At 34.8% G+C, this 19,567-nt stretch overlaps 2 protein-coding genes across 3 annotated transcripts; both read right to left on the reverse strand.

Annotated features, from left to right (window-relative positions):
* Positions 1–605: 605 nt before the first annotated feature.
* On the reverse strand, positions 606–6,419 carry LOC120199837 (kinesin-like protein KIN-5B). Of its 2 annotated transcripts, XM_039200832.1 has the most exons (24): positions 6,217–6,419; positions 5,985–6,114; positions 5,736–5,891; positions 5,310–5,647; positions 5,088–5,226; positions 4,647–4,744; positions 4,407–4,563; positions 4,250–4,319; positions 4,081–4,157; positions 3,890–3,943; positions 3,738–3,818; positions 3,543–3,654; positions 3,380–3,466; positions 2,986–3,127; positions 2,833–2,866; positions 2,586–2,747; positions 2,387–2,494; positions 2,154–2,312; positions 1,993–2,076; positions 1,708–1,913; positions 1,495–1,596; positions 1,297–1,406; positions 1,054–1,205; positions 606–970 (listed from the first exon to the last, which is right to left on the reverse strand). In XM_039200832.1, exons 1-24 carry the CDS (start codon positions 6,393–6,395, stop codon positions 755–757), a joined length of 3,153 nt encoding a protein of 1,050 aa, XP_039056763.1. In that variant the 5' UTR covers positions 6,396–6,419; the 3' UTR covers positions 606–754. The 2 variants fall into 2 exon arrangements, with proteins under 2 accessions (XP_039056763.1, XP_039056762.1); XM_039200831.1 differs by lacking the exon at positions 2,833–2,866 and having other exon boundaries at positions 2,952–3,127.
* Positions 6,420–8,553: 2,134 nt separating this feature from the next.
* LOC120199838 (diaminopimelate epimerase, chloroplastic-like) lies at positions 8,554–12,431 on the reverse strand. Its single transcript, XM_039200833.1, has 9 exons — positions 12,112–12,431; positions 11,861–12,028; positions 11,092–11,162; positions 10,876–10,933; positions 10,616–10,795; positions 9,764–9,848; positions 9,525–9,584; positions 9,358–9,431; positions 8,554–8,780 (listed from the first exon to the last, which is right to left on the reverse strand). Exons 1-9 carry the CDS (start codon positions 12,385–12,387, stop codon positions 8,664–8,666), a joined length of 1,089 nt encoding a protein of 362 aa, XP_039056764.1. The 5' UTR covers positions 12,388–12,431; the 3' UTR covers positions 8,554–8,663.
* Between the last annotated feature and the right edge of the window lie 7,136 nt (positions 12,432–19,567).

Below are 19,567 nucleotides of genomic sequence, written 5' to 3' on the forward strand. Positions count from 1 at the left end.
ACATATATCTATGATGTACTTTTGTAAAGTAATAAGATGCACGAGGTTTTATTCATATGAATAATCTTTATTTTATAAGTTTTAACAGTGTGATGAGTTCCCCCTGTATTTGAAGCATTTACCGTAGATTCCAAAATAATTTTGAAAATGGTCAAATGGGCTAAATTTTTTAACCCAATGGCCTATTGGGTCAATTTAGCCAATAAAATCTTACACTGCTACTTGATAACTTGAGTTGTGACATTGGCTTTGATAGCTAGCTGTGATTTTGCTTTTATTTGAGCCCTAGCTTTCTCTTAGGTTGTGCTCTTTCTCCAATTTAGTCAATTCACGTGCATCGACCGTGAAGCAAATAAACCTTGCTGATAAATTAGCTCACTTAGGCAATGAAAACGATATGGATCTGTCCGTCTTTCAGGATCATCCGTTAGAAGTGTTGGGTATACTTAATGCTGAATGCCCCAGAACTGCTACTAGCTAATCTACTAGTGTCTTAGTGGCTCCCTTTTTTACCAAATAAAAGTATGATTTTGAACCATAATTTAGGTATTTTGCCATCCCTGTCTTCCTTCTTTTATGCTATGGCATCCATCAACTTAGAACAAATGGTTGTTATATCTGATGCCTACTAATAACTAGTATAGCATTGAAAGAGCATATTTGTGAGTCCGTCCTAAAGGCACAAGGGAGTTATGTACTCATCAGCAGATGAGAGTTTCTACAACATCCGTACAAGTATTTAGTATTGTCCTAATCAATTGACATCGGTGAAAGGAGTTCTATTGGGCGACAAACTTGTAACATGCTGCTGGATTTTACTCTCATTGTTGCCCCATTTTGATCTGTTCTTCTCCAAGTTGTTTTCTTCTCCTTCGTCATCTTCGAAGGCCGTTGGCGTCCTCATCCCTTCGATTGATACTAAGCTGGGCACGACTATGTCTCGCTTCTTCGGCTTTGTATGCTGATCAGCCTACTCAATAAACACCAATTATATGTTTATGTAATAGTTTCACCGGCAGCTGAACTTATTATATATATATACATGGAACATACCAAGTAGTCTTTTGTGAGGCATTTCTCGGCTTCACTTCTGATATACGAAATGCTTTCACCATGCTTTTCTTGCACTGTTTTTAGTTGATCTACGCAACTGTTTGTAACGGAGTCTATTTTCTTCTTACATTCATGGTCATGAAGTTGTGAATCTGCAGATGGATATTTACAGAGTTAGAATGAGAATAAAGTGCAGTTCTAAAATGACAATCTTGCACTAAATGTACAAATAAGTTGTATTACCATTGATTGCAGCCACTATATCTCCAGTTCTAGTGCCAAACTCTGCATCCGTCAAGGATATTACGGATAAAAGTTCTTCATGTGCTGCATTATTTCTTCTGATATTTACACTGCCGATGTAATGAGAAGAGAATTTAGCTCAGAATAGACCTCTAACGTTGAAAACAAGGAATAAAACAAGGAACAAAAAATGCTTACCTAACACTAGATTTAACCTCTGCAAGGCTGCTTGCATTAAGTTCATTTATGCATGTCTTAGCATTTTCCCACTGTTGCCTAGAAACATTAACTCTTTTCGAGCTGCATTAAATGAACAGATAGGATCAAATAAATTGGATAGAGAACTAGCTATTGCCTAGTTGCGCACCAATTGATTTTACAGAAGCAGAAATTTGTCAAATGAAAACTTACCATTCTTGAAGGCCATCTTCCATAATGCTTGCAGATTCAGCCGCTGAGAAGCTGTCTTCCACAAAATGAGTTTCCACCTTTTTTATATACTTGCACATTTCCTTCCCAACATCTGCTGAAACCTGTTGCAGCATGGACATCTTCCGCTGCAATATTTTATTATCTTGAATATTCGAGTCCTTCATGCGTCCTGATGCCTCCGAGACCTAATAAAATTATTTCTATAAGCAAAAACTCCATGTATATATTTAGGTTTTGCAAGATAACGAAGGGGCAGATACTTACCATAGCATTTCTATTAGATGTCAAAGTTGCTAATATTGCTGCAATCTTTTCCATAGCCTGCGTTTCCTCACTAGCAGCTTCTTCCTGTTTCACGGCAGTTCAATTTCATTATTAGCCTTTATTATTTCCCCATATCAATCATGCATGTAATATCAACTTGCCTTGAATCTGTTTTCGAAATTTGTTATTTGCAGAGATTTCTTGGTTTCGATTTCCTCAAGGGTTGTCATGAATTTGGAAGTTTGATTATTGATGTCAGTCAGAAAATGAAATGTTGCCTTGGATATTTCTTGTGCTGAAATCAAGTTGCGGTGCAATCCCTGTCATTATCCAAAAATATGAGAAAAAGCCAAGAGAGTGAGTGTGTGAATGAAATTGGAAAATATATGCCCACCTCTTCTTGTTGTCGAGCGGCAGAAACCAATAACTCCTTTTGTTCATTAAGAGAATTCTGGAGATCCTCAAGAACCTCTTTGGCTTCCATCACCACAGTGACAAGGAACTTCAAGATCAATTAGCACAGCGGTTAGGCAAATCAGAATCACATACTTTCTATAAGCAACTTAAAAAAGTAGTGTTTCTGGATAGCATACTTTCTCAATGGCTTCTATTTGAGATGAAAATGAAAAATGCATTTCCTCCATGTCGGAGGAAGCGTTCCTTTGGATTTTGTTGGCAAGTTCCTTCATTGTTGCAACTCCTGATGCATATGTCTCTGTCATACTCTGAACCTTAGATTCCAAGGCTTTGGTTGCCTGCCAATATTTCACAAATCACGAATCAGAAGTAATGTAGCCACATGCTATAGAGTAAGACAAAGCAAAATTTTCCAAATCTTACATCACATTTACTGGCAATAAATGAATGAGCATGCCAATATTTCACAAATCACGAATCAGAAGTAATGTAGCCACATGATATAGAGTAAGACAAAGCAACAAAACTTTTCCAAATCTTACATCACATTTACTGGCAATAAATGAATGAGCATGATCTTCCATGCTTCTCAGTTGTTGCTGCTGAAGAGAAACGGAGCCCAGGATGGTCTTGTGCAAATCTTGTAGATGCTGGTTGAGCTGAGAACCAAACGTTAAAACAATGCTTCGATTTTCTGCTTCCATCTTGTCCTTATCATCTGTGCAGGAAAAACATATTTATATTTAAGGGCTCTGGAATAATGGAGGTGGAACCTTTTATATAAAAGGCATTTCACTTCTTTGTCCGTTCTAAAAACATGGTGTCTGGCAGATGCAACATTCTGTTACATCTCCTTATAACAATGGATGATTGGCAATTGTTTTGACATACACCATGGGACTTAGAAAGATGATATTTCAAAGGGAAACCTTAAACTGATCGTAACCAAGAATAAGAACAGTTATTATACCTAGTTTTGTAAAAAGTGAATTTATGTCCTCTGATGCATGTTGCAAATCAGTACGTAACTCTTTTGCCCTTTCGATCAAAGAATTTTCTGTTCATAAACAAATTGTCATTGTTAGTAAATAAGAAAAATGGACAATGAAGATTTCCAGAATTGATTCTGGTACCTGAGCATAGCAGTTTGGAGATGATGAATTCCTTTTCTTTCAGTGTCTGGATGGCTACCCTGTGATTCTCTTGAAGATTAAGCAATTCTTTCCTATTCTTTTCGATATTTATCTGGAGAAACAACATCAATTTACAATCCGGAAATTGCCCAGAATTGTAAGAAAAAAATATTAATTTTTCCAGTACATGCTTACCTTGCAATCCTTCAGGTCACTTTCTAAGTCAAATCTTTGGTCTTGCTCAGTGAGATACAGCTCATGATAATTCTTAGCTTGCTGCATGAAGAAGAAAAATATAAATAATACATCGCAAGAAAAGAGTGAAAGTAAAATAAGTGGGAATCAACCTTCTCACTAAGGTTGAGATCATTCTCGAGTTGCTCTATCTTCTCCATCCTTGCCTGCAAGGTTATAAGTAAAAATTCAAATCAATACCCTCCAGCCTACATAAAGAGTGAAGATCATTCTTTGAATAACAAAAGTAAAGTTTTTTTCTTTCAAATTGGAGGAAATTACTTATGCATTAAGAACAGTTTACCTTCTTTTCGGCTTCTTCTTGGAGAAATCTTTCATGTGGGATGTAAACGCCGTTCTTGTCCCTAGCTGCTCGAACATCTGGATCAATTTTGTCTTACATGAGTAAGAATGAACATTGTATTTTTGTATCAATCAAAGGACACTGAGATTGTAAGTGCTGCTTGCCGTACCTTCTTTCTTTTTCTCAATTTCCAAGTACAGATCTTTAAGCAACACAGCCTTGGACATTTTCTGGTTTGCCTGAAATCACAAGCCTTTTCTTTAGTAAATTACATACAAACAAACACATAAACAATTAAATAGATCAAAAGAGGCATTTATATCAACCTCTGGCCTATTTTTTATATTCTTAGCCCGATAGGCATAATCTAAGGTGCTCAATGTTTCTTCTAAAGAATGAGAAGATGGAGATATTGTAGCAATAATGCAGGTCTTTGTTTTCCCTCCCAAAGAATCTCTCAAGAGCCTTGTCAGCTTACTATCCCTGCAAAGAATGTTGGTAACGGAAACAGTTACTAAAACAAACAAGCAACTCAATGTGCAAAAAGGACTTTTGAGGACGCAAACCTGTATGGTATATGAGCTGAATGCTCCACAAGTGCACTTATGACACGGCCAAGGGTAAGTAAGCTCTTGTTAATCTCTCCTGCTTCCCTTGCACGACCCTGCAAATTCAATTTGATGAAAAAACTTGACAGCTACTGATTAAAATAAACCCATCATTATAATTTATATATGTATATCCATTTACTAATCATACTTATAATTGGTAATTAACCATGTATCAAAGACATGTCAAATTCCAAGACTAATCAATATAATAAATTAACCATTTACTGATTAAAATAAACCCATCATTATAATTTATATATGTATATCCATTTACTAATCATACTTATAATTGGTAATTAACCATGTATCAAAGACATGTCAAATTCCAAGACTAATCAATATAATAAATTAAATACCAGGTAATAGACTTCAAAACTAAAATTCACATTTCCATACCTCTCGAGCACCTGAACGAGAAATATTCTCAGACCCTGCCAAATCGACCAGATTAAGCTTGCCGCATTTTATCATTTCCTCATCTCCCACAGCCGTTTCTTTAATGTGGATGGTGATGGAAAACACAGAATGAGAACGGCTTCATGGCAAAGAAATTGACTTTAGTCAAAAGGTTCTTAAATACCAAGCATGATATTAACAAATGAAACAAACAGATCCAACCTGCTGCGCTTGTTTAACAAGGTATCGGCAGTACGTCTTTTGGCCGCTCCACGTTCCAAGATAGTGTAGATTTCATTAGCAGAGTATACAGCTTCTTCTTCTAGACCTCTCATAATAACAGAACCCTTTCCGTCTTCCATCAAAGAGATTGGTTTTCTTTGCCTATCTTCAGCATATCTTGGACTCTCATCAGGAGCCAGCAAATCAGTTATCTCCTCATTGTAAAGCTCCAAAAATGTAACTTTCATGCTATAATCAGCATTTTGGGCCTCTAAGGTATCAAATATTTGTCTCACTGCTCTTGGAATAACACCGGCCTCAGCAGGCAAGTCCCCACCCTGTATTTAAAAATAAATCCTTAAACATAAAATGGTGCATCAAATTACAAAATCTCAACAAAACAATGATTCGATAACGATCTTATACCATGTTTCTCATCCCACCCTCCATTGTATATGTTTTGCCAGTGCCAGTCTGTCCATAGGCAAAGACAGTACAGTTGAAACCATCAAGTACTTCATTAACAATTGGGGCAATAGCTTGATCATATATTGTTCTTTGCTGGGACTTGGGGCCGAAAACCTTGCAAGTTTTAAACAAAGTCCAATTAATCCTGTGAATTTGAACAAACCTAATAAGATGGCCATTTTCATAACATTGAAGATGGAGCATTACCTTGTCAAAAGTGAAAACTCTGTCTACTTGCTTGTTAGCTACATTTTGCAAAACGGTAACTTCCCTTTTAAGTTCATTACACGAAATCACTCTCGGAACATTCGTCCTCTGCTCATCCTCGCTTAACGGCCTAAAACCCAGATTCATCAAGGGAAAAAGAATATACTGGAGTAAATCATTTTAAAAAAAATATAGTAAACAATAGATAAATCAAATAGAGAAACTAAAATACCTGCATCTAAGAAGCACTTGGACATTAACCTCTTTATCCCTATCTTGGCGATTAGAGAGCCAATCAGTTCCTCTAGAATCAGGACGACGTCGTTCAGGGCGGGGAGTGAGGAAAGGAGACGGAGATGGTATTAATCCTCCCATCGCAGTTTTTCTAAACTGATCTGGAGTGAGCGACATCGTTTCTTCGTTGTTTTTGTTTTGAAAACCTAATCAAATGATTCCATGTTTACTGAAACTGAAACAAATGTGTGTATTGAAAAATATTATGAATTTCAAACTAAAAGTCTTACCTGCTTCTGCTTCCTTTACGAGAAACCAAACCTTTTGAAGGAGAATCTGAGATGCAATTTGCAAAGATGATTAGTTTTTTCTTTCTTTTATTTGGCTTTGTAGAAGTGAAAATTGGGTTGTTCGATTGTCCTTTTTTAATTTGATATTTTTTTTACTAGCAAGTATATATTTGGCAGCAGCAGCGTGTGTTCTCCCAACGGTTACATGGGGGATGTAAGAGCCGTTGGAATTCGTTGGCCCATTCAAATTCAAATAACACGCTTTTGAATTTTGATTGCATCCATTATGTATTTATGTTGTTACTTATTAATATGTTTGTTTTATATACAGATATTCATACTTTCAGGTAGGGGTGCGCAAATCTAGGTACCCGGATTTTTAAGTATCCGATTACTGGGTGCTAGCAACATTCGAGTCGGTGATTTATCGGTCCGTATCTCGACTCAGATGTTGCGGGTACTCGGATTTTCGGGTACCCGCAACATCCGGGTCAGTGATCTCTCGGCACGTATCTCGACCCAGATGTTGCGGGTACCCGATAATCGAATACCTATTTTTTTTCATTTTCAAATTATTAATTTAAAAAAATATACACAAATTTAAATATTCGAAACCTCGAATTACATACTCTAACATCTTAACATAAAATTTAAAAGTTTGAAATACAAAATCTAATAATTCATAATATAAATAATCTAATCTATTATATATTATATATATAATAAAATAAAATAAAAAAACAAAAACTAATCTGGTACTCGGGTACCCGGAAAAACTCAATTTTGTTACCCGGACCCGACCCGGAAAATGTCGGGACTAGCACCCGACCCGATCGGGTAATTTTTTTTAAAATATACCCGGTTTTTTTAAGTTCGGGTTTGCGGGTCGGATATTTTTACACACCCCTAAATTCAGGAACTTAAAAATGAAGCTATTAGTTTTATCATGCACTTAATCATAGTGAAAATAATCGGTTAAAATATAATATTTAAATTTAAATAATTACGTTTGTAAGATAATATATCGTTTGTTTGAAAGCTAATTGGATTAGATCATATGTTTTGTATTTGATTTGTGTACCTATACTACTTAGTTATCCAACCCATAGTCTTCACTTTTTGAATAAAAAGTTTAATATTAACAGACATAACATTGGATTTGTATATGTTGAACCGATTCCTAATTAAAATGATAAAGACCTATTAACTTTTAATGCAGGAGAAAATGACTTTTAGCCCATTTTGTTGATTTTAATTGCTTGTATTTAAAAAAAAATCCCCATGAGAATGATAAAAAAAACATGCAAAATTTTACATGAGCAATGCAACTAAAATATTAAATTTTAATAATTTAAAATCTCTAGAAAAAACAACCCTATCCTTTAATTTGAATTCTAATAATTTACACCGTTAAAAATAGAGATGGGCATGGGTCTGATTTTTTGTTCACCCGACCCGACCCTAGAAGATGGAATCTTCCACCCGAATCCTGACCCGACCCGACCAAATCAAGATTCCACCCGACCCGACCCCGACTCGTTATATAACTTAAAAATATAACCCGACCTAACCCGAAATAATAAAAAATATTATTTTTATTCAATAAAAACAATGACTTAATTGGAAAAAAATATATATATAGAAGGATATTATTGTAATTATTCCTAAATATATAAGATAAAATTATATATTTTTCCGGGTCAGGTTAAGTATTTTTCACCCTAAACCCGAACACAACCAGACCCGAATAACACATTAAAAAACCCAACCTGACTCGAACCCGGTTTTTTTTTTAAAAAACAGATCCGATCAGGTCAGGTCGAAACCCGTCAGGTTCAGATCCTATGTCCATCCCTAGTAAAAATCCAGAATCTCTAAAAATAACAACCCTATCTTATCTTTACCGGCGAAACTGTTGTTCAATCTATTGATATAAAATTATCATTTTAATTTCATTTATGGAGTTAAAAATACTTTTACTCTAGAAGGATTAAATCCTCGTATGGAGTTAATAAGAAATTATTTGCATGATTTGTCTAATCAAATTAAAACAACCTAGGAAAGTAATCAATTATTTGACCAAAAGAACAACCGTGTTAATGATGGAAAAGCCTCAAATCAAATAAAATTCATGAGCTTAGCAATATTAGAATCATCACACCGCAACTGATCCGTAAAACACTGCTTCGGCCGGGCCTGTCATGTACACATGATTGTCTTCCTCCTTCCATTCAATCTCTAACGGACCTCCAGGTAAATCCACCGTGCAACTCTATTTCACAAAATCAATTATCAAGTAACTCATTAACTGAAAAAAAAATAGAAGACATAATGTCAAAATTAGTCTCCCATCGTTTACCAAAATAATCATTTTAACCCATATTTGTTTTGGGAACACGTTTCAATTTTGGGTAAAAAGACCTCTATAGACGAAAATTGTTACTTAACAAACAGTCAACACTCCAAAATATGAGCCTTTTTGTCCTAAAATGAAGGGTTGAGGGCCAAACTGCTCTAGAAACAAAGAATAAGGGTCAAAATGACTATTTGATCAAACATTAGGGGCCTTTTTACCCTAAAATGAAATATTAGGACCAAAATGCTCTAAAAAAGAATGGGACCAAAATGACCATTTTGATAAACGTTGGGGGCTAATTCTGACATTATGACAAATAAAAAACGAAAAGACCCTCACTTTTGCGGTTGGAATATCGAATTCCAACTCTTTGCCATAAGAAAACATGTGAAATACTTTTGAGATGAAGATACCTCAGTGTCTCATCTCATGCACATAAGCTGATTGACCTTATTTCGCTAACGCAATATAAACATCACGTGGGAAAACTTACCCTTCCGGCACGTCCTTCAAGAACAGCAGCAACAACCACAGCACAAGCTCCGGTTCCACAAGCCAGTGTTGCTCCTGAATGGCGATTGAAATGAGCTTTTAACAAGAGCAAAACCTAACCCAAAATGATACCCCATTTTATACATGAACATGATAGATAAAGCTAACCTGCTCCACGCTCCCATACACGCATTTTCAAGTGCTCGTGAGAAAAAACTTCCACAAATTCTAACCAGAGAAGAGACAACCATGGTTAGAGAGTGGATTTGCTTAACAAAAGGAGATAAATGACAATCATGCAATAGGAGAATCATTTCATCACCAACGAAAAGCATGAAGCTGTGATAATAGATGTTATCCGTAGAATTGATCGCAGAATATATCTCAGATGATAGATAATAACAAACCTGTGTTAGTCCTAGCTGGGAACATTTCATGCTGCTCAAATTTAGGACCAATCGCTGCTAAATTGAGTTCATCCACAGTCAAATTCTGCTCGATCACAATCATTAAGCAAAAAAAAGATATATCAGAAATGCAAATGAGGAGAGGAGGACGAACAAGAAATATGTATTTCAAGAAACCAGTCAAGGAATCCATTTCCTTCTAGAACAAGTAATTAAATGGAAGCAAGAGACAATTTAGCAGGTGCTGATGAATAGTTTGTTATAGTTGTACAAGATTGGCAAGAGCAAGCAGCTCTTTTAACTGTTCCTCGTATTTTTTTGGGTAAACTATGCAGATAGTCCCCTATGTTTTCGGTTTGACCGACTTTGGTCACTAATTTAAAAATTAAGGGAGAATAATCCCTAACATTATCGATTCGTACAATTTGTCTCTGACATTATCAGTCCGTTAGATTTTAGTCCCTTAGCTGTTAACTTCTGTACGATTTTAGTCGCTCATCTATGTTAGGGACTTAAACAAAAGGGGGTTAACGAAAATTAATGGTTGAGGGACTAAAATCGAATGAATCGATAATGTTAGGGACCATTTCCCCTAATTTTTAAGTTGATGACCAAAGTCTATCAAACCCTGAACATAGGGGACTATATGCATAGTTTACCCTATTTTTTTAAGGCTTTAACCAGAGGGTGAAAGGTTTATGATACTCCTCAAGCAAATAATTGACTGTATATCTGGACAGTATATACTGAGCAAAATTATTCAAATATTGCAGAGTACATATAATTACAAATAGTTAATATAAGTATAAGCTCCACGTTAATCTTTTCATCAATCATTATCCCAAAACAAACCTGGCTTTCTTTGTTGCCAAAAGTTATACAATGTGGATTTCCCATACTAACGCAAGTAACATTCCAAATTACTCCATCTACATTAAGATCAGATTTAACAACAGCTTGATCTTTATTAGCTGGTAACTTTGTAGGAACATCCAATGCTTTAAGAATTGGTTCGCCCATATCAACTTTAACCTGAGATTATATTGCTTAAAGTTAGATGCATTAAGCACCATATACAAAGTACTGTAACGTATAGGGTTCCAATAAAATACCTTCCCATCTTCTTGAATTTCAGGAACAATTAAACCCGCACCAGTATGCACAGTAAAACTGCATAAATTTAGGAAAAGAGAATGAAACTCCAAAGAAAAACTGTTCTTTTTAACAATGAAGTTGCGCTTACGGGCAAAGAGAAAAAAATTGCTTCAAACAACTGCATAAAGCAAAATTATGACAGTCCAAAGAATATAACACGCCATTATCTGCACCTTTGCTTCCCATGTAAATTCTCAAGTTCAGCAATGAATCTGGCAAAGCAGCGTACACCGTTGCCACACATCTATAAGAACAAATATTAATTAAAAACGTAAACGAAAATTCTAATTTCACCCAAAAAAACACTCTATCCAAGAAACCACTCGATATTAAATTTTAGTGATTCAACCAGAGAAGCAAAATCGAAGTGACAACCCAAGACTCTGCTGGTTTTCACTTAAACTACTAGATTTTAGCTTCGATAAAAAAAGGCAAAAAAAGCATTTTGATTCAGAATTGACAAAGTAGATTCTTCACTAAATGAATTATACATTTCAAACTTTTTTATGAAAAGGATGCCCCCATTAACAAAACACTCTCCAAAGACAACAAGTGGAAAAGAGTGCACCTGTCATGGTTAACTCATTAATCATAGATGAATCAATAAAAATCCACAGACCAAAAAAAATGGTGAAATATGCCACCATGTAAAATGATTCTCAGTACCTAAAGACGCATATTTGGCTATGGCCCAGTTAATCACCAGATCTCAAGATATGCTTGAACAAGATAAAACCAAAGCTGCTAGCAATCTCCTTATTATCACTAATTAGACTCCCCAGGCTTGACACAATACAATAACTATCTGTAAGGTATGTAGTAGTTATCAAAGAATTGCTTTCAACTTGTTTTTACATTTAATGTTCTGTTTCGATTTCAATCAAATATATTCACTAAGATATAGTTCTTTTAACAACTTTTGAATCACAAAAGACTGATTACCTCAGGCTCGCTGCCATCAGAGTTGAAGATTCGCATAGTATAATCCGTACCGTTGACTCCCGGCATTGCAAAAATCACTCCATCAGCACCTATACCAAAGTTCCTATCGCACAACTTCGCCGCTTGCTCTGGCGTAATCCTCGGTTCTGTCGAGTCCCTACTATCAACCTATGCCAATAAACAACAGTTTAGTTAAGATAATTTCGCACAGAATTTTCTAAGCTACAATAGAAATAATTAAGAGAAATTACCAAAATGAAGTCGTTTCCAAGGCCGTGATATTTGACGAAGTGAAGGAATCCACTTTCCCTTCGGTCAAGGAACGACGTCTTGGAGATTTTCTCCGGCGTTCCGATTCTCATGGAAGAAGCAGAGACTCGAAAGTTGGGGTTTCTAAGAGAATAAACGTTAGAGCGGAGGGAATCCAAAGGAAGATTACAAATTGATCGAAGAGGAGCGGCGACCGAGGTGGAGAGACGGGGAGCTTGTGTGGGGAGAGTGAGGGAAATGGAGGCGGCGGTGGCCATAAGAGTTTTGCTTTGTTTGCGGTAACGTTTTCACAGTCAAAATTTGGAAAGGGCAACTGATTTTTTGTCTTCTTTTTCTTTTAATGTAAGGAGGTGGTGGAATCGAATGCGGATTGTCAATCGTGGAACCCGTATGAACGGGCGGATCAAGTTTTCGTGATCATGAGAAAACTTTTGGGATGGATATTCAAGGGTAGGTACGTAAATGAGACGAGACAAATCGTGAGCTACTCGAGATAGATTCGGTCAAGTTTCGATAAATACTTGGATTGAATAAACTCGACTTGAGTTCGAGCTCGACTTGAATTCTTAACGAGCCGAAACGAGCTACTTGATACTCAATTCGAAAAGCTCGTGAGCAACTTGAAAATATAATATATTAAGATTTTATTTTTTAAAAAATAAATTATTAATAATATTAACATTTATGTGTTGATTTTTTTTAAAATACAGTAAGGTTTTCATATATTTAAGGTTCGAGTTCGAGTTTGAGGCTTCAATCTAGTTAGGTTTAAGATTTTTTTTCACTTCAAACCTTTTCGAGTTCGAGTCGAGCTTAAAATTTTTGAACTCGCGAGTTTTTGGGTTGAGTCGAGCTCCATTTCAGAGTTTTCGAGTCGAGTCAAGCTCGACTCGTTTACACCCCTATTCACGGGTGCGTAAACTCCGATACCCGATATGATTTCATTTGAAATTTTTGGCCATCTAAAAGTTTTAGATATTTAAAATAGTGATCCCTGTACCATTGAAAATATTACATATCCGAATTTGATTTGAAAATTTTGGGTATCTAAACATTTTGGATATTTAAAATAGTGATCCATATACGATTGAAATTATTACATATCCAAATTTTATTTGAAAATTTTGGGCATCTAAAAGTTTTGGATATTTAAAATAGTGATCCCTGTAAGATTAAAAATATTACATATTCGAATTTTTAGATTGAGTAGTTAAATATCTGAATACGAATATAAAAGTTTAATTTGACAAAACATAATTTTATATTTTATGTTTTGTGATTTAATGCAATTTATTTGATACCTCTACTATGTTATATATATATATATAATTTACTCACATACAATAAATAATTAAATATCCTAATTTTTATTGGGTTAAAGCTTTAATATGTTAGAGTTACTCATTTATTGTGCTAAAGTGTATGTAAAATCTAAAATCTCAATTTTTCTCTCCGAATTTTCGGATAATTCGAAATTGGAATTCATTCGACCCGTATCCAATATGATTATCCAAATTCTTTTCAGATATCTAATCTGAATTATCCAAAAAACTAAAAAAAAACAAATCGAATATTCAAATTTTAACATACAAAAAATATAAATTTATTTTTTAACTTTTAAGAAATATTAATAATAATTTTATTATTGTAAATTTAATTTTAAAAGAAGTGGAATGATTTTAAATTAAATTTATTGAATTCAATATAATTTTTGATGAGATAAATATTAAATTTATGGTTAAAAGATAAAATATGAGTAATCTAAAAGTTTTAGAGTTCAAACGTTGTCGTTGACGACGATCAGCAATGATCGACAGTGGTCGAAGAGAGTGACGTGTGATGATAGATTGTAGATGACTTAAAACGAATTCATATATCAAATGGATATTTTATCTAAAATTTACGGTCAAAATGATATTTTATACAAAGTTTAAGAGTTAAATTAAAAATTTACATTTTTTTCACTAATGTGTTATTGCATCAAACTAGAGCTAGCGGCTCAAGGACTAAAATATAACAATCAATAACATAAAGGATTAAATTTTAATAAATTGGTAATATAAATAATTGAAATACATTTTTTTTAAAATTAGATCATAAAAATGAATAAAAATTCAGGTAGGTTACTGTTTGGGGTAACTTTTACGCAGCTTTCTAATTTGAATTTAAAGAAATTGGATTCAGCTCCAGGGAAGTTATGCCATACGCAGTCTTAATATATGGTTAAAGAAATGTGCTATCGGAAATGTTATTATTTTTTAATATTTTCAGTAAAAAATTAATTAAAACATTATTTTTTTTACCTAAAACATTAATCTTTTTAATATTTTCGGTAAAGTGTCCAATATTAACATTTCTGGTAAAAAAAATAATGTTTTACTCACATACATTAAAGTAATAATGGGCGCACGATAGCAAGTTTCTCTGGGCGTATGTTAGCTGGCATAACGGATCGGAGACTTCGTGGTGCTCCTCTAGTGTGTTTTACGTATTTCATGGTCTGTTATACCTGGTAGTCTTCTCCTATCTCTTCAGCATGGATTGGAGGAAACTTTTCACATGTCAATCTGGGCAGGAACTTAAATTATTTCCCCCTAAATCTTGAGACCCCAAACTGGTTATCCATCCTCCTCCAGAAGTCTTCGAAGAGGGAATTGCTGAATGGAAATCTTCTCTGGTGGGGCAATTTCTCGGGGCTGTTTCAAAATTTTCCACAATGTAGAAGATTGTTGAAAATCTGTGGAATAACCCTTCGAAAGAGACTCGAGTCCAGGTCAGTTTGGCTGGTAGCAATCTATATTTATTCTCTTTCAATTCGGTTTCAGCTAGGGATTGGGTACTGAAAATGGCCCTTGGCACATACTAAACAAGCCATTAATCTTAAGGAAATGGGAGCCTAATCTTACAAGATTACACTTCGATCTGTCTCAAATACCATTATGGGTGCATCTCTATAATGTGCCTCTCGAGTTATTTTCGAGAGATTGATTGAGTTATTTATCTATTGTCATTGGTAATCCTCTTACTATGGACTCCATTACTGCCTCTAAAACTATATTAGAATTTGCAAAAGTTTGTATTGAGGTAGGAGTTCAAGATGTAATTCCTCGAACTGTTGATGTTGTTCTGGCAAATGGGCAGATTGCCACGATCTTTGTGGAAGTTCTTTGGCTCCCAAAAAGCTGTAAGAGTTGCAATTCTTTTGGGCATAGTGAGAAAAGATTTTTAATCAAACCAAGTGTAAAACCTGCTCCTCCACAGATTTGGAGGAAGAAGAGTGTTTCTGCTACTAGTTCTGATATTAAACCCAATTAAACTTCTAATTCTTCTCTGAATCCTGAACCTATTGTCTCTCTTTCTCTAAAAGAGAAACTCAATAGTGATTATGTCCCCTCAAATTAACCTTTTTGCTCATATCTTGAAATCAAAGACAATTCTACTAATACTTCTATCTCTAATCTGACAGAAGTGATCTTAAAGCCAGATATTACAAATGTTGTTAACAATTCCCTTACTCCTTCCTTAAACCTTAATGACTTTTCTGTTGAAGACTTGCCTTCTTCCCCTATTCAATCAGAACCCTCTGATAAAGGGAACAATGTTCCAACTGTTCCAAAGAGAGGTAGAAGAATACCTGTTAAGGTTAAATCTAAACTTGCTCTTAAAGGTTCCTCCAACAGATTTGAAATTATTAATTCTGTCGATGAGAATTCCCCTTCATTAGAGGAACAAAGTAAGAAACCTCGGGCTGCTGCTTCGGGTGTGGCTTTACTTATCAAGGATCTTAAAACTAAAAAGAAATAGCAAATAGGCAAAGTTAAGAGTAACTCTGATAGAGTTAGTGGGGGTGTCTCAGCTTCTTCATCCCAATGATTGTTTGTTTTTGGAATGTCAGAGGATTAAATCATCCTCAAAAACAAAATAAAATCCTGCTTAGGGAAAATCTGTATAAAGTTGGTGTTCTTTGTTTGATAGAGACTAGAGTAAAAGCAAAAAAATTTGAAGATTTAATTAAGAATAAGTTCAGCAATTAGAATTTTTGTTTTAACTATGATTATGCTTTCAATGGTAGAATATGGATCCTTTGGAAAAAAAGATTTGGCTTTTTGTTTTTGTCATGCCTCTGCCCAATGTATCTCTGTCAAAGGGCATTTTAATGGTATTCCTTTTGCCATCTCTGCTATCTATGGAAATAATGATGGAATTCAAAGAAGACTTCTTTGGCAACACCTTAGAGACATTGACTCTAGCTATGGCTCCTACCCTTGGATTCTTGGTAGAGACTTCAATATTTTCCTCAATTCTAATAAAAGCTCTGACCATGATATTCTGGGTCCTTATTCCTCTACTGATATGAATGAATTCAAAGAAACTCTCAATGACCTCCTTCTCCATGATCATCCATTTTTTGGGCCAACTTACACTTGGAGCAACAAACAGAATGAGACTTTTCTTGCTAGGAAAATTGACAGAGTCCTTATAAATTCATTTTGGGTTACTTCTTTTCTGAATTCTTCTGTTGAATTTATGGCTCCTAGTCCTTCTGATCATTGCATGGCCATTGTTTGGCTTAACAAAACTGCTCATTTAAATTACCCTTAGCCTTTCAAATTCTTCAATGTCTGAACTACCCTTCCAAACTTCCTGACTGAAGTACAACAGTCTTGACAGCTTCCTGTTTAAGGAAATCCTATGACAACTCTTTTCCTAAAGCTAAAATGGTTTAAGGCTTATTTGAGGACTATCAACAAGAAGCATTTCAGCAACATCTCTGATAGGGTGAAACAAAAGAAAGTTGAGCTTGAACAGCTCCAGCTTTTAACTCTTAAGGGGAATAGTTCCATTGACACTGCGCTGAGAATTCAAAATGAACTTTCTTCCCTTGAAGCTGATGAAACCATGTTTCTCAAATAAAAATCTAAAATACAGTGGCTCAAGGAGGGGGATAAATGTACAAAATTTTTCCACTCTATTATTGCCTCAAGAAACAAAAAAGAAACCATTAGAGCTCTTAAGCAGATTAGAAAGCTTTGATGATATGGCATTTGAACTTATTGAATTCTTTAAAAAAAACAGTTGGGAATTGTTGACATCAATGTTATTATCACTGATCCTACTACCCTGAAAAATCTGCTCAATCTAAACTTGCCTAGAGATGCACTTGCAAATTTAGGGAAAAATATTACTGTTGAGGAGATAAAACAAGCTTTCTTTATTCAAGGAAATGATAAAGCTCCTGGCCGAGAAGAGTATTCTCCTTTATTCTTTAAGAAGTCCTGGACTGTTATTGGAGAGGGTGTTATCAAAACTGTAAAATTCTTTTTCCAAAATTCTTTCATCCATCCAGCTTTTAATTCCACCATCATTACATTGGTTCCTATGATCACAAATCCTAGCAAGGTATCAAGCTGCCTCCTTTATTTATTAAATGGATTGAAGTCTGTTTTTCTGAAGCAAGATATTCTATATCTTTTAATGACTCATTGATTGGATATTTCAAAGATGAAAGAGGCATAAGACAAGGGGACCCTTTATCTCTAACCTTATTTGTTCTTGCTATGAACATTCTCTCTAAGCTTCTTAATATTGATACTTCTAGAGATCTTTTTGAATTTCATCCCAAATGTAAGAAGCTTAGTCTCACTCATCTCTCTTTTGCTGATGGCCTTCTAATTTTCTGCAAAGGTAACCTTGAATCAGTGACAGGTGTTATTACTGTTTTAGACAAATTTTATACCATGTATGGTATGAAATTGAATGCTTCCAAAAGTGAGATGTTCTCTGCTGGTATCTCTTTTAGAACCCTTGAGCTCATTAAGCAATCTACTGGAACTACTTATGGTTCTTTTCTAGTGAGGTATCTTGGGGTCCCTCTAATCACTAGGAAGCTAAATATTAAGGATTGCTCATCCCTCATTGACAAAATCAAGTCCAAAATTCATCAGTGGTCTGAAAACACTTAAGTTATGCTGAAAGACTTGAGCTGGTGAAAGTTGTGCTTCTAAACATAGCAAATTTCAAATGATCTTTTGAAACTTAAAACCGAGGCTCTTCATTTTCTTAATGCTAGTCCAAAGGCTACCAAAAGCATTTGGGAGGAGATAAGAGTTAAACACTCTAAAGTCACATGGTATAAGCTCATTTGGTTTCCCCTACACATTTCTAAGCTTAGCATCATCTCTTGGATGGCTATCATCGATAGACTTCCCACTAGAGAGAGACTATCTATAATGGGAATTACTACTACTACTACTACTACTACTACTACTGTTTCTTATACTCTTTGCAATGATCCTTTGGAATCGCGTAACCACCTTTTTACTGACTGCAAAATTGCAACCAGTTTGTGGAAAGATATTCTAAGCCTCAACCAACTTGTCAAACCTCATATGTCATGGGACAATACGATCACTTGGGTTACTTCTATATGGAAAGGTAAATCAATCCTAACATCCATAATGAATATTGATTTGGTGTTCCTTCATCTACATTGTTTGGGAGGAAAGAAACAATAGGATTTTCCAGGGAATAACTCGTATAGTGGATGAAATATTAAGTTCCATAAAGGGTATTGTTAGTGCTCAACTTAGCAATAGGGACTTTAATAGAATTGATAATGTCAATTCTCTTCTTTGTAATAATTGGGGTATAGGCTAGCTAATTTTTGTTGTACATAGATTTTGATCATTGTTTGGGTGTTTGTATTGATCTTTTCCTTGGATAATAAAATTTTACTTATCCAAAAAATAATATTTTACGTACCGTTTTACTGAATATCTTAATAAACCCGGTAAAGCGCCCAATAATAATATTTTCGATAAAAATAATAATGTTTTAGGTAATTTTTTTCAGGGAATAACTCGTACAGTGGATGAAATGTTAAGTTCTACAAAGGGTATTTTTAGTGCTCAACTTAGCAATAGGGACTTTAATAGAATTGATAATGTCAATTCTCTTCTTTGTAACAATTGGGGTATAGGCTAGCTAATTTTTGTTCTACATAGATTTTGATCCTTGTTTGGGTGTTTGTATTGATCTTTTCCTTAGATAATAAAATTTTACTTATAAAAAAATTTTTTACGTAGCGTTTTACTAGATATCTTAACAAACCCGGTAAAGAGCTCAATAATAAAATTTTTGATAAAAATAATAATATTTTAAGCAAATTTTTACTGAAAATATTTAAAAAAAATAATATTTTCGATAGCATATTTTCTTAACTGTATATTACGCTATTGTATGTGAGACTTTCCCCTCCAGCCCACTAACCTAAAACCCACTCTGATGAGCCCGACCCATCAAAGATATATGGGTCCACCACTATCCACGCGTCAATTAAATGGAGCGGGCCCACCTTAAAGAAAAGAAGATGGAAGTGCAAAGACAGCCATGATGGTCCCACACTTTAACCATTGATAACCACAGAGTTGAGTTAAC

This window comes from Hibiscus syriacus, unplaced genomic scaffold, assembly GCF_006381635.1.
Source record: "Hibiscus syriacus cultivar Baekdansim isolate YM2019G1 unplaced genomic scaffold, ASM638163v2 tig00005582_pilon, whole genome shotgun sequence".
NCBI lineage: Eukaryota > Viridiplantae > Streptophyta > Magnoliopsida > Malvales > Malvaceae > Hibiscus > Hibiscus syriacus.

Excerpts from the sequence above, each read along its gene's own strand:
- LOC120199837 (XM_039200832.1), bottom strand. The coding sequence starts at position 6,395 with ATGTCGCTCACTCCAGATCAGTTTAGAAAAACTGCGATGGGAGGATTA. Across the intron at positions 4,158-4,249 it reads AATTGAGAAAAAGAAAGAAG|ATGTTCGAGCAGCTAGGGAC; the intron begins GTACGGCAAGCA and ends AAATTGATCCAG. Across the intron at positions 1,597-1,707 it reads GAAGATGGCCTTCAAGAATG|CTCGAAAAGAGTTAATGTTT; the intron begins GTAAGTTTTCAT and ends CATTTAATGCAG.
- LOC120199838 (XM_039200833.1), bottom strand. The coding sequence starts at position 12,387 with ATGGCCACCGCCGCCTCCATTTCCCTCACTCTCCCCACACAAGCTCCC. Across the intron at positions 12,029-12,111 it reads TTGGAAACGACTTCATTTTG|GTTGATAGTAGGGACTCGAC; the intron begins GTAATTTCTCTT and ends TTATTGGCATAG. Across the intron at positions 8,781-9,357 it reads TTGAAGGACGTGCCGGAAGG|AGTTGCACGGTGGATTTACC; the intron begins GTAAGTTTTCCC and ends TTTGTGAAATAG.